General features: G+C 64.4%; 2 protein-coding genes across 9 annotated transcripts; both read left to right on the top strand.

The window, feature by feature from the left end:
- The first annotated feature begins 2419 nt into the window (after nucleotides 1-2419).
- ZNF628 (zinc finger protein 628) lies at nucleotides 2420-9127 on the top strand. Of its 6 annotated transcripts, none has more exons than XM_086354430.1 (3): nucleotides 2420-2559; nucleotides 5178-5366; nucleotides 5914-9127. In XM_086354430.1, the coding sequence occupies exon 3, from the start codon at nucleotides 5919-5921 to the stop codon at nucleotides 9003-9005; it is 3087 nt and encodes a 1028-aa protein (XP_086210556.1). In that variant the 5' UTR covers nucleotides 2420-2559; nucleotides 5178-5366; nucleotides 5914-5918; the 3' UTR covers nucleotides 9006-9127. The 6 variants fall into 6 exon arrangements, with proteins under 6 accessions (XP_086210556.1, XP_086210559.1, XP_086210558.1 ...); XM_086354431.1 differs by lacking the exon at nucleotides 2420-2559 and adding an exon at nucleotides 3757-4511; XM_086354433.1 differs by lacking the exon at nucleotides 5178-5366 and having other exon boundaries at nucleotides 2428-2559.
- NAT14 (N-acetyltransferase 14 (putative)) lies at nucleotides 2432-12337 on the top strand. Of its 3 annotated transcripts, none has more exons than XM_086354458.1 (3): nucleotides 2432-2559; nucleotides 10293-10408; nucleotides 11193-12337. In XM_086354458.1, exons 2-3 carry the CDS (start codon nucleotides 10337-10339, stop codon nucleotides 11739-11741), a joined length of 621 nt encoding a protein of 206 aa, XP_086210584.1. In that variant the 5' UTR covers nucleotides 2432-2559; nucleotides 10293-10336; the 3' UTR covers nucleotides 11742-12337. The 3 variants fall into 3 exon arrangements, with proteins under 3 accessions (XP_086210584.1, XP_086210583.1, XP_086210582.1); XM_086354457.1 differs by lacking the exon at nucleotides 2432-2559 and adding an exon at nucleotides 9135-9614; XM_086354456.1 differs by lacking the exon at nucleotides 2432-2559 and adding an exon at nucleotides 9860-9885.
- The last annotated feature ends 73 nt before the right edge of the window (nucleotides 12338-12410 follow it).

Raw genomic sequence — 12410 nt, 5'->3', positions numbered from 1 at the left:
GAGCCTGCCAGATCTGCAGATTTTATTTTCCCTTCCCCAAGGAAGCCCCAGGCCCCCAGAGTACGGGATCCTGTTGCTCCCGGGGGCTCCTCCCTCCTTTCCCAAGCCCAGGTCAGGGGGCGGGGCCTGGCGTGTGGAAGAGCCGGGGATACAGAACCCGGGGGCGCGGCCTGCAGCTTTCGCTTCTCCCTAGCCTTCCCCTCGTCCTCCTGGACAGTTCAGTGCTCTGCTCAGGTGTCCCTCCAGGGCCTCTTTTCTGGCAGGGGAGGTAAAGAAAAGCTAAAGGGAGAGCAATGTTTAGGTGGGGATTTCATAAAGACCCTGCTGGGCAGGGTAGGTCTGACCACTTAGATAACCCAAGTCCCAGCCTGCCTGGGGGCCTTGGGGAACTGTCTTTTGTTCTTCAGTCACTAAGTCGAATCAGACTCTTTGCGACCCGAGAACTGCATGCAGCACGCCAGGCTTCTCTGTCCTTCACCGTCTCCCGGAGTTTGCTCAAACTCATGTCCATTGAGTTGGTGATGCCATCCAACCATCTCATCCTCTGTCGCCCGCTTCTCCTCCTGCCCTCAGTCTTTTCCAGCATCAGGCTCTTCAAATCAGGTAGCCGAGGTATTGGAGTTTCAGCATCAGTCCTTTCAATGGATATTCAGGGTTGATTTCCTTTAGGATGGACTGGTTGGATCTCCTAGCAGTCCAAGGGACTCTCAAGGGTCTTCTCCAACACCACAATTCCAAAGCATCAATTCTGAGATGCTCAGCCTTTTTTATGGTCCAACCATCTGGGAGGCTGTAGAACTTCACTTATTCAAGAGTGCTGCCTGCTCCTGACAGGGCCCCTTGTTAGTTGTTGGGGACACCTGGGGGCAAAGGCAGACCCCACCCCTCTGACATGGAGCAGAGATGAGCACGTGATGGGATCCCCACCTAGCAAAGCGGAGACCATTCACCTCCACTTGGGACTAGAACCCGGCCCAAACCCACAGTCTGCCAACTAAGATCACACAGCTGGTCTCACGACTTAATGAAACTCAGATTCTTGAGGTCTCATCATAGAAAGAATTCAGTGAGAGACAAAGTGAGAGGAAGAAGTAGAGTTGTTAATATAGGATGCTTGTAAGAGGTGAGAACGGGCGGGTGAGAGAGCTCTGCCCCAAGGATTAAAAAAAAAAGTTGCTCAGTTGTGAGGGACTCTTTGCAACCCCAGGGAGTGAAGACCCACCAGCCTCCCGTGTCCATGGCATTCTCCAGGTAAGAATACTGGAGCGGGTTGCCATTTCCTTCTCAGGGGATCTTCCCAAACCCAGGGATCAAACCCGGGTCTCCTGCATTGCAGGTGGATTCTTTACCATCTGAGCCACCAGGGACACCCCTCCCTGCCACAAAGGATTAGGTGGGCTACAATCTTACAGGTAAAGGAACACGGGGGAGGGAACACGGTCCAGTAACTTTCTTAAGTGATCATCAACTTACAGTGGCCTCCCAAAGTTTCCTAGGTTTCCCTATCTGCAGCTACCTGAATGACTACCCGATTCTATCCCTAACACAGCGACTTTCCAGTAGGAATTGAGAAGGGATGGGGTATGGGGTGGCATGAGGCATGTCCATCAGGCAGAGGGGAGTTGCCTTGGAACAGTGGTTCTCAACCAGGGGACTGTGGCCAGGTCTGGAGGGGGCCGTCTTAAGGTGTGGTAGAGGGAGCCCTATTGGCTTCTGGTGGGTGGGGGCCAGGCTGAACCAGCTTGCAAGGTACAAGTCAGCCCCCACAGCAAGGAGAGGTCAGCCCAGATGTCAGTAGTGCCCTGGCTGAGAACCTGGGCTGGAGGGCCCGCAGAAAAGCCGGTGTGGCTTGGAGGCTGGTGAACATGGTAAGGGCAGACACGGGGTTCAGAACGGTCCCGGCGGTCCCAAGGCCCCCAGGAGTCCCTAGTGCCCTGGGCGAGCACCCTGCAAAGCCAGGCCCAGGTTGCCCGACAGCCGCACTCGCGAGCAGGCGACAGACGCCCGCAACTGCCAGCACTGCGGGCCTCGGTTTCCCTCATGGGAGTAACGGGAACCCCGAGGGCCTGGGCGTGGGCCAGGAGTGACAGGGCGACGCCTGCTCGGGATTCTATCACAGACAAGAGGGAGTCGATGCTAGTAAAGGGACACGTCCGACCCCGCGCCCCGACCCGACTTTGCCGGGCCTTGGTCCCATCCCAGCGACCGCCTAGTGGATCCGACCGGTGGTCGGGCTTCCGGGAGAACTACAACTCCCAGGGTGCTACGCGCAGTAAGAGCCCGAAAGCGCCGCGGCCGCCGGCGGCCAATGGGGTGGAGGGGCGGGGCCTCGGCGCACGTGGCGTCCTGACGCACCGGCGGCGACGTCGGGGTTTGTGTGCGCGAGAGGCCGCCGATAAAGGTTGGGTGCCTCGCGCCGGGGGCCGTTGGGAGGGAGCGCGCCCCCGCCCCCTCCCCGGCCCCCGCTCCCGCCCCGCCGCCGCCGGGGCCCTGCCTTCCCGTCGACCCCTGCGGGAGGGCCCTGGGCCGCCTCCGCTCGTTCCCCGGTCGGGGCCGCAGGTGAGAGACCGGAGGGGCGGGGGTGGGGGAGGGACCGGAGGGCGGAGACGTTGGGGAAACGGCGAACGTGAAACCGGAAGGGGTGCCTTAAAGGGAAGGGCGCTGCCTCACCTCCGACTTTTGTCCGCCGGGCTGGCCCCCGCCCTCTTAAAGGGCAAGGGAGCTCTCTTTAAAGGGTCGGGGCAGGTAGTGCAGTTTGTAAGCTCTCCCCTCTCCCATCGCCCCTCTGCCCCACCCCGCACCCCCAGAAAGAATTCGCCTCTTAAAGGCCGCTGACAGTGTCCCACACGCTGAAGGAAAAAGCTTCTGAATCCTAGTGGCTTCAAAGCAAGTCCCTAGTTTAGCTCAGCAAGATAGGTGGGTACGCGGGCGCAGAACCCTCTTAAAGGGGAAGTCGGGCCTGATGGAAGGGTGTGGCCTGGCCTCTTGACGGGTTGCTGTTGACCGGATCAGCAGGGTCCGGTCCCTTCCAGAGCACGGCTGTCTTCTTAAGGCATGCTGCCTTCTGAAAGACACGTGCAGCTTCCTGGGGTAGTCTCTTAAAAGGAGGTGCTTCCATTTCAAAGGGGTTGCTCATGTTTTCTCAAAGGGGATCTTTATGGCCTGTGCAGAGAGGATGCCCCGCTTTGTTTCACTCAAGATGTGTTCACCGAGCACTCACTCTGTGGCAGATGCATTCCAGACTCTAGGCGCCGGGAAGCAACAGTGAACAAGATGCCATTAGCATCCAGTGGGCAGAGACCAGGGGCTGACCAACTTGCAGTGCAGGGAACAGACCCCTGGACCCCCGACCAGCCCCAGATGTCAACAGCGCTGATGCTAGGAAACTCTGATTATGAAGTAGGTTAGAAAGTGATAGCAGTCTCCCTGGTGGCTCAGATGGTAAAGCGTCTGCCTGCAATGCCGGAGACCGGGGTTCGATCCCTGGGTTGGGAAGATCTCCTGGAGAAGGAAACGGCAACCCACTCCAGTACTCTTGCCTGGAGAATCCTATGGACGGAGGAGCCTGGTAGGCTACAGTCCATGGGGTCGCAAAGAGTCGGACAGAAAGTGATAAGCCCCATGGTGGGGGGATAACAAGGCAGAGAAAGAGATTGCAGCGTGTTGGCAGGGACTGCGGAGTTTAGTAGGGTGATCAGGGAATACCTCCCGGAGATGATGTTTCCACAAAGCCTTGGAGGTGAGGGAGGGAAGGGGCTTCTAGGCAGGGGCCTGTGTGAGGGCCCCAGGTGGGAGCGGGCATGCCTGCCGCCACCCTATGAGCAGGGAGCTGTGAGGGTTGGAGAGGCCAGCAGGCAGAGAGTCAGGGAGGGGAGGAGGCCACAGGCCGTGGGAAGTCTGTAGGTTTTGGGGAGGGATCTGTCTTCTGCTGTCAGATGGGAGCTGTGGAAGCCTTTAGCACAGAGCAATGAGATGGTCTGTGTCAGCAGTTTCCATTCAGCCTCTGTGTTGGGAACAGGCTGGGGGTGAGAAGAGTAAGGATGGGAACTAAGAGAACTGTCAGATTCCAGCGATGCTCCTGCCAGAATAGGGGAGTCAGCTAATGGACTGGTCAGAGAGAGCGAGAGAGAGAGGAGTCGAGGGTGCCCGGGGACTTTTGGCCTGAGGAAAAACAAAGCTGTTTTCAGAGATGGAGAAGACTGGGGTGAGAGAGAGATTTGCAGCGGGCCAGGACACAGAGGGGAGACAGCAGGAACAGAAATTGGAGCTGGAGCTGGGTGTGGGGCCTAAGTGTGAGGTGTCTCTTAGGCGCCCAGCAGGGGTGTAGGTATCCAAGGTCAGGTGTCAAGTGGCGAGGAGTTTTGGAATGGTTCCGTTTGTAGATTGTGGAGTCCCAGGAGTGGTGGGGCCCCCAGGGAGAGGGTGGGTGCAGAAGAGGAGGGCTGGCAGAGCCCTGGACCCTCCAGTGTTCACAAGTAGGACTGCCACTCGAAACAGAGAAGGGCTGGCAGGTGAGGAGAGCGGGGAGCCCAGAAGCCAGGGCAGTGGGTCAAGGAGAGAGAACCACAGTGTCTGCTGACCACTGAGCAGAGACCACTGGCTTTAGCACCATGGAGGCCATGAGAGTGGGGCAGGGTCTGGTTGGCAGGGTTTGAGATGGGAGGAAGGGTGTACTGATGGCATGTTGGGGTGGCTTTGCACAGAGACAGAAAGGAGGCCACAGCTGGAGGAGGAAGTGGGGTGAAGGGTCTTTGTTCTTTTTAAAGATGGGAGACTTAGCCCTTGGGTACAGTGATGGGGATGGTCCAGGAGGTGAGGAAAGTCCGAGTCTTTGGCCCAGAGGCAGGAGGCAGATGGCAGGGGTGGGGGGCAGTTCCGGGTTTCTCAGCCTCAGCACCCCTTGCATTTTGAACCTATGGCTCTTTGCTGTTTAGGGGTGAGTGGTTCTGTCCCGTGCATTTAGGACGTGGAGCAGAGTCTCTGGCCGCTGCCCACTAGATGACATTGGCCCCTGCCCCTCCAGTTGACACAGCCAACCCAGTCTGCAAGCATGGCCAGATGTCCCCTGGGGTGGGGGCGTAGTGGGGGGTGTGCAGATCACATGGCCTCGTTGAGAACCACGGGTGTAATTGCTGCATTGTGGGAACATTCTGTTCTGGTTGCTTTTATTTTCTCAGACACAGGGTCAGTGGCAAGCTCCACCTGCTAAGATCAAGAGGGGACAAGAGGAGAGGAGAGAAGACGCGCCAGGTGTCACCTGGTGGGCAGTGCAGGGCGATGGGGAGGGAGCTTTGAGATCCTTGGGCTTGGATGCGCAGGGAGACGAGGCCAGGTGGCTTCGGGTCACCAGCAGCACCGTATACTGGGTAAGGGGGTGGCGAGGGTCTGGATGGGGGCTAGGGTGCGGGCTGCAGCGTCCGTGGTCGGTTTGGGGTTCAGCCGCCAGAAGGGGGCGCTGGAGCAGAATGCGTAGTGGTGGAGAGTAGGTGTCGGAGAGGCTTGTCTAGAGGGAAAGGGCTTCGGCAGTGGGAGCAGGTACTAAGCAGGATGGAGGAGGAGGTCTTTAGAGGGAGCTGACCGAAGGATCTGGAGCCAGGGCACTAGAGACCCGGCGTTCTTTAAGGACACGCCTGTCTTTAGGGGGACGGGGCAGAGAGCCCTCCAGCCTCTTGGAGGGGATGCCCCGTATCAGGGAGTGACCAGCTCCTCCCAGTGTGCCCGAAGTTTCCCCTTGAGCACCCAAGGCCTCTATCGCGGGCAGCCTCCATCGTGGGCAGCAGCCTCCTTGTCCGAAGGGAGGTGCTCCCTGCCTCTGAAAGGGCCGGCCTGTGGGTGTGGGGCTGCGATGGTCCGGTGTGTGAGTGGAGGTGGCGGGGAGCCCCCGGCCTGCCTTGACCCCGCGTCCCTCCCCAGGTGTGATGGTCGGCTCCCACGTGGACATGGCGCCGGCCTCGACCGCCGAGGGGGCCAGTGAGAAGCCCGGGCCCGTGGCCCCCGCCCCGCCGGCGCAGTATGAGTGTGGGGAGTGCGGAAAGTCCTTCCGCTGGTCATCCCGCCTGCTGCACCACCAGCGCACGCACACAGGCGAGCGGCCCTATAAGTGCCCCGACTGCCCCAAGGCCTTCAAGGGCTCATCGGCGCTGCTCTACCACCAGCGGGGCCACACGGGTGAGCGGCCATACCAGTGCCCCGACTGCCCCAAGGCCTTCAAGCGCTCGTCGCTGCTGCAGATCCACCGCAGCGTGCACACGGGCCTGCGCGCCTTCACCTGCGGCCAGTGCGGCCTGGCCTTCAAGTGGTCCTCGCACTACCAGTACCACCTGCGGCAGCACACGGGCGAGCGGCCCTACCCTTGCCCGGACTGCCCCAAGGCCTTCAAGAACTCGTCCAGCCTGCGGCGCCACCGGCACGTGCACACGGGCGAGCGGCCCTACACCTGCGGCGTGTGCGGCAAGAGTTTCACGCAGAGCACCAACCTGCGGCAGCACCAGCGCGTGCACACGGGTGAGCGGCCCTTCCGCTGCCCGCTCTGCCCCAAGACCTTCACACACTCCTCCAACCTGCTGCTGCACCAGCGCACACATGGCGGCGCCGCCACTGCCCCTGCCCCGGGTGCCGGCCCCGGGCCTCCGCCGCGCGAGCCCGCCGCTGGTGGCAAGGTCCTGGTCTCCGACGCCTACCTGCAGCGGCCCTTGCCGCCGCCCAGCCCGCCCGCCCCGCCACCACCCGCGCCCCCGCCCGTGGTGCCCGAGCTCTTCCTGGCCGCAGCCGAGACCACGGTGGAGCTGGTGTACCGCTGCGAAGGCTGCGAGCTGGGCTTCGGCAGCGAGGAGCTGCTCCTGGAGCACCAGCCGTGCCCGGGGCCCGAGGCGCTGCCTCCGCCAGCTGCCGCGCCCTCCGAGGCGCCCAAGGCCGACCCGCCGCCACCGCCGCGGTCCCCGCTGCCCCAGCCCGCTCCCGCCACCGCCGCTGCCCCTGGCTTTGCCTGCCTCCCCTGCGGGAAGTCCTTCCGGACGGTGGCCGGCCTCTCCCGCCACCAGCACAGCCACGGGGCGGCGGGTGGGCAGGCGTTCCGCTGCGGCAGCTGTGACGGCGCCTTCCCGCAGCTGGCCAGCCTGCTGGCGCATCAGCAGAGCCACGTGGAGGAGGCCGCAGCTGGGCGCCCGCCCCCCCAGGCCGAAGCCGCCGAGGTCACCTGCCCGCAGGAACCGCTGGGGCCAGCGCCCGGCCCGCCGGCCCCCGCGCCCGCGCCGGCCTCGGCGGAGCGGCCCTACAAATGTGCCGAGTGCGGCAAGGCCTTCAAGGGCTCCTCGGGGCTGCGCTACCACCTGCGGGACCACACGGGCGAGCGACCCTACCAGTGTGGCGAGTGCGGCAAGGCCTTCAAGCGCTCGTCGCTGCTCGCCATCCACCAGCGCGTGCACACGGGCCTGCGCGCCTTCACGTGCGGCCAGTGCGGCCTCACCTTCAAGTGGTCCTCGCACTACCAGTACCACCTGAGGCTGCACTCGGGCGAGCGGCCCTACGCCTGCGGCGAGTGTGGCAAGGCCTTCCGCAACACGTCATGCCTGCGGCGCCACCGGCACGTGCACACGGGCGAGCGGCCCCACGCCTGTGGCGTGTGTGGCAAGAGCTTCGCGCAGACCTCCAACCTGCGGCAGCACCAGCGCGTGCACACGGGCGAGCGGCCCTTCCGCTGCCCGCTCTGCCCCAAGACCTTCACACACTCCTCCAACCTGCTGCTGCACCAGCGCACGCACTCAGCCGAGCGGCCCTTCACCTGCCCAGTCTGCGGCCGCAGCTTCGTCATGGCCGCCTACCTGCAGCGGCACCTGAGGACGCATGCCCCTGCGGCCCCTGCAGCCGGCCCCCAGCCCCCGGCCCCACTGGCCGCCGCCCCTGCTCCGTCGGCCACCCAGGATGTGCACGTCCTCCCTCACCTCCAGGCCACGCTCTCCCTAGAGGTGGCTGGGGGGACGGCCCCGGCCGCGGCCCCCGGCCCCGCCGCTCCCAACTCGCAGACGTTTCTCCTGGTGCAGACGGCTCAGGGCCTGCAGCTGATTCCCAGCAGCGTCCAGCCGCCCACGCCCCCGCCCCCGCCTGCGCCCCCCAAGCTCATCCTGCTGCCCTCCTCCGGCCCCGCTGGCGGGGGCAGCTGCGCCCGGCAGGGCCTGCGGGCTGCGGGGAAAGCTGGGCCGGGGGCTGGAGTAGTTTGGCTGCCAGGCCCTGGGGGGTTAGGCGTGCAGAGAGGAAGTAACGCTGCCGGGAACGTGGGAGGGCAGAGCCTTATAGTTCTGCAGAACGTGGCGGGTGGGGAGACAGGCCCGCAGGAAGTGAGTGGGGTTCAGCTCCAGCCCCTTCGTCCAGCCCCGGAACTGACCACCGTCCAGCTCCAGCCGGCCCAGGAGGTGACCACGGTCCAGCTCCAGCCTGTGACGGGTCCGCTGTCCAGTTCCAGCGGGGGAGCCGTGACCACCGAGGCGCCTAATCTGCTGGTGGTTCAGAGCGGGGCAGCCGAGGAGTTGCTGGCGGACCCCGGCCCAGGGGAGCCTGGCGAGGGCGAGGCCGGCCCGGGGGTGGTCCCAGATGTGCTCTTTGAGACGCTGCAGACAGAGGAGGGGCTGCAGAGCGTGCTGGTGCTGAGCGGGGCCGATGGGGAGCAGACCCAGCTGTGTGTGCAGGAGGTAGAGACCTTACCGTCGGGGCTGGCCGAGCCGCCAGCCTCCGGCCCGCCCGGACAGAAGCTGCTCATTATCCGCAGCGCCCCGGCCGCAGAGCTGCTGGAGAACGGCAGCGCTGGGGGAGGCGCCGCTGCGCTGCAGCTGCTGGCGCCCCCACCGCCTGGCCCAGCCTCTGCTCCTGCGGGCGTCCCCGCGGCCCCGGGCCCCCAAATGGTACAAGTGGTCCCCGCAGGAGCGGCACCTGGGGGCGTGGCCCCACAGGGCTTGCCCTCCATCCAGATTGTCCAGACTCTGCCCTCGGTCCAGCTGGTGCACACGTTTTGAGTCGGACCACCGGTATCTCTTCCTGCCCCACGAAGAGGCCCGGACCCCATCTCCGCCTGGGCTGGGCTGGGCTGGGCGGAGGGAGCTGCAGGCTGGGCTTGCTAATAAAGACCAGAATCCCCTCTCTTGTGTTTTTTCTAATTGGTGGGGTGGGAGGTCAATGTCATGACCATAGCCACCACTTGGAAACTGGGGGGTCTCCTGCTTCCTGGTTCGCAGGTGGCTTTGCGTCTTGGGGCCAGCCGCTGCTCCTATGTGGGGGCCCTGTTTATCCATTTTTTAAGAAAAGGGACGCAACGGTCACGGTGTAGGAGAGGCACTGGAATCTGGAACACCGGTTCTGCCACTTGTTCTCTGTAAGTCACCGCGCTCTTCCTCGCGCGGAAAAATAAGTGGATGGCGGGGATGCTTATCCCGACGATCACTGAGAGCCCTGGTGGGCAGTTGGGGAACCTGTGGGTCTGAGATGCTGTCGCGGCCCCGCCTGCGGAAGCCGGGGAGCCATTGGGAATCAAGCCGCCTTCGCGGCCTCACCCCTGCGCTCAGGTCGCTTAGCAACCAGGGGCCATCGGGAAGCCGGCCGGGGAAGCCGGCCGGGGCGCGCGCTGGGTAAGCCCCGCTGCCCGCCTCCACCCGGTCTACAGTTCCAGGCCCTTCCGTCAGGCCCCCTCCCCTGCCAGCGTCCCGCACTCCCGCTCTCTCCGCCGCTCCTCCAGGCTCTAACCTATCCGGCCAGACGCTTGGCAACGGTTACTAAGCCCGAGAGCAGGCGCTGCCCCGCCCCCAGTGCGCGGGTCTGACGTCACTTCCGCCGGCGACCCCTCCCCGACCCTGCCCCCCGCCCCCCGCACCTTGTCAAAAGTGGGAGCGACCCACAGAGGTGTCTGAAAGTCCTTGTTCCTGCGACAGGCGCTGCTCCGGGGCGGCCGGGGGACAGAGGCGCTCTGGGCGCTGGGGGCGGGGAGCGCGGTCCTTTCCCTGGCTGGGGGGGTTCACTCACCCCCAGGGCAGCCGCGGGGCCTGGAGGCAGCGCGGTGTTGGCAGGTGTTGGCAGGCACCAGGCTTTTAGGCGTGGGTCGCCGAATACCGCCGAGGGCGGGCTTGACCCGAGAGGCTTCGGAAGGTCGCTGGATTGACCGGGAAGCCTGTCCTGTCTCGGCCCTCGCCTGGAGGCCGCCAGCATCCCGCGTCCTGACCTGGACACGCTGCAGCTGCTGGCCCGCAGCTCTGGGACACTTTGGGGAACAAGAGGTGTCCTCCTGACACTGACCTGCTTGTTTTCGCCAGGTGCACGCCTGCTCCTTTGGGGGCGCGGGAGCCTGGGGGCTGCCATGGCCCCCAGCCACCTGTCGGTGCGGGAGATGAGGGAAGATGAGAAACCCTTAGTGCTGGAAATGCTGAAGGTGAGAGACATTAGCAGCACCACTGAGCCCGGGGGGCGTGGGACGGAGGGTACCGCTTTGGGGTGGGGGGGCGGGACCCTAGAAAGCCCGGCAGGGGGCGGGGAAAGAATGGGGACACCAATGAGCTTGGGAGGGGCGGGGACAGAATGAGGGGCACCAGGGAGCCCAGGAGGGGGCGGGGGGCATCCCGAGTGGCTTCAGCCACCCTCCTGAGCCGGCGGTGACGCTGGAGAGCAATCTTTTGCTCCTAAGACACTTCCGGCCTTGGACCCTTCTCTCTCTAGTGCTTTCTCCCTAACCTAGGGATCGAGAACGGTTTTGTGTGTGTGTGTGTGGCCACGCCACATGGCACGCGGGATGTTAGTGCTCACCCACCATAGATCCAAGCCATGCCCCCCGCAGTACAAGCCCTTCCATCTTCCCACGTCCCCTCAGCCCTGTGCCCCGGCCTCCTACTACTCCAAGCCTGGCCCTCGAGGACCCCCAAGCCCCTTCCAGCTTCCTCTCTTGGTGGGGCGGCTCCTCTGTCCAGTCTCTCCTGGTGCCTCACGCCTGCAACTCCGCTGAACCCGGATTGCCCACCGTTCCTAATTCACCTGCTCCCACATTCAGAGCCCAGTGTGCCAGCCAGCAGTGTGTTCACGCCGAGGCACACCTGCCACAGGCCCCGGCTCAGTGCTGTCCCCTCCCCTCCGATTGCTCCCACCCCAGGCAGGGCCTGCCTCGGCCCCCACTGCCTGCCGCCCTCGGGAGCCCCCTCGCTGACTGCTCCTCCTGCCCACAGGCTGGCGTGAAGGACACAGAGAACCGCGTGGCCCTTCACGCGCTGACCCGGCCGCCGGCCCTGCTCCTCCTGGCTGCGGCCAGCAGCGGCCTTCGCTTCGTCCTGGCCTCCTTCGCCCTGGCCCTCCTCCTGCCCGTGTTCCTGGCTGTGGCTGCCATGAAGCTGGGCCTGCGGGCCCGCTGGGGCTCGCTGCCCCCTCCCGGCGGCCTCGGGGGGCCCTGGGTGGCAGTGCGGGGCTCGGGAGACGTGTGCGGGGTCCTGGCCCTGGCCCCAGGCTCCAGTGCCGGGGATGGGGCCCGGGTCACCCGCCTCTCGGTGTCCCGTTGGCACCGCCGCCGAGGTGTAGGCAGGCGCCTGCTGGCCTTTGCTGAGTCCCGGGCGCGAGCCTGGGCTGGTGGCATGGGGGAGCCCCGAGCACGCCTGGTGGTCCCAGTGGCCGTGGCAGCCTGGGGCGTGGCCGGGATGCTGGAGGGCTGTGGCTACCAGGCCGAGGGGAGCTGGGGCTGCATGGGCTACACGCTGGTGCGGGAGTTCAGCAAGGAACTGTGACTGCAGACCCTAGTGGGAGGAAAAGCAGCATTTAGTGAGCACCTGCTGTGTGCAGGCACTTCCACACCATCCTTCTCCCCCCCCCGCCCAGGGCCCAGCAGCTGAGGCCCTCAGAGGGCAAGAGACCCTGCCACAGCCTGATGCCCATCCGTAGTGTTTGAACTTCTTAGAGGGGTCAACCTGTCCAACCCCTGCCTCAGATTCTGTCTGCACAGAGAAATCTTATCTGTCTGCCAAGCCTGTGTCGCTTGTGTTATGACATGTGGCAGGAGAGGAGGCCGAGCACGTATGCTCCCCACTGGAGTTAGGACTTGGCAGGGGCACCCCAAACAGGGATGAGGGCCCCCCCAGCCCCGGGGGATGGGGTGGGGGGCGATGCCCATGCTTGGAGGGGGTGAGGCTGCAGAGGCAGAGGGGCTGAGCGAAGCCTCTGCAGGGGAGGGTTGTCTGCCTGGAGAGAGCCCCAGGGAGGGAGTGGTGGGCAAAGGGCGGCCCGGCTAGCCCCTCCCCAGGAAGGTGGGAGCCCAGAGGGGCGGCCAGACCCATCTGGTTTTTTACACCCGTTTGTTAATAAAGCCTGTAACCGCTGCGCGCCATTTCTCTCTGATGCCTTTTCCAGTCTGCCTCCACACCCACCACTTTTGTCTGGCCCCTCCTTCCCGAGGTTGA

Source organism: Bos grunniens, chromosome 18 (assembly GCF_055505025.1).
Source record: "Bos grunniens cultivar Pamir isolate PY7600 chromosome 18, Bosgru_T2T1.0, whole genome shotgun sequence".
NCBI classification, from domain to species: Eukaryota; Metazoa; Chordata; class Mammalia; order Artiodactyla; family Bovidae; genus Bos; species Bos grunniens.
Note: the sequence above shows the minus strand (reverse complement) of the source record. Positions and strands in the feature narration are given on the sequence as shown.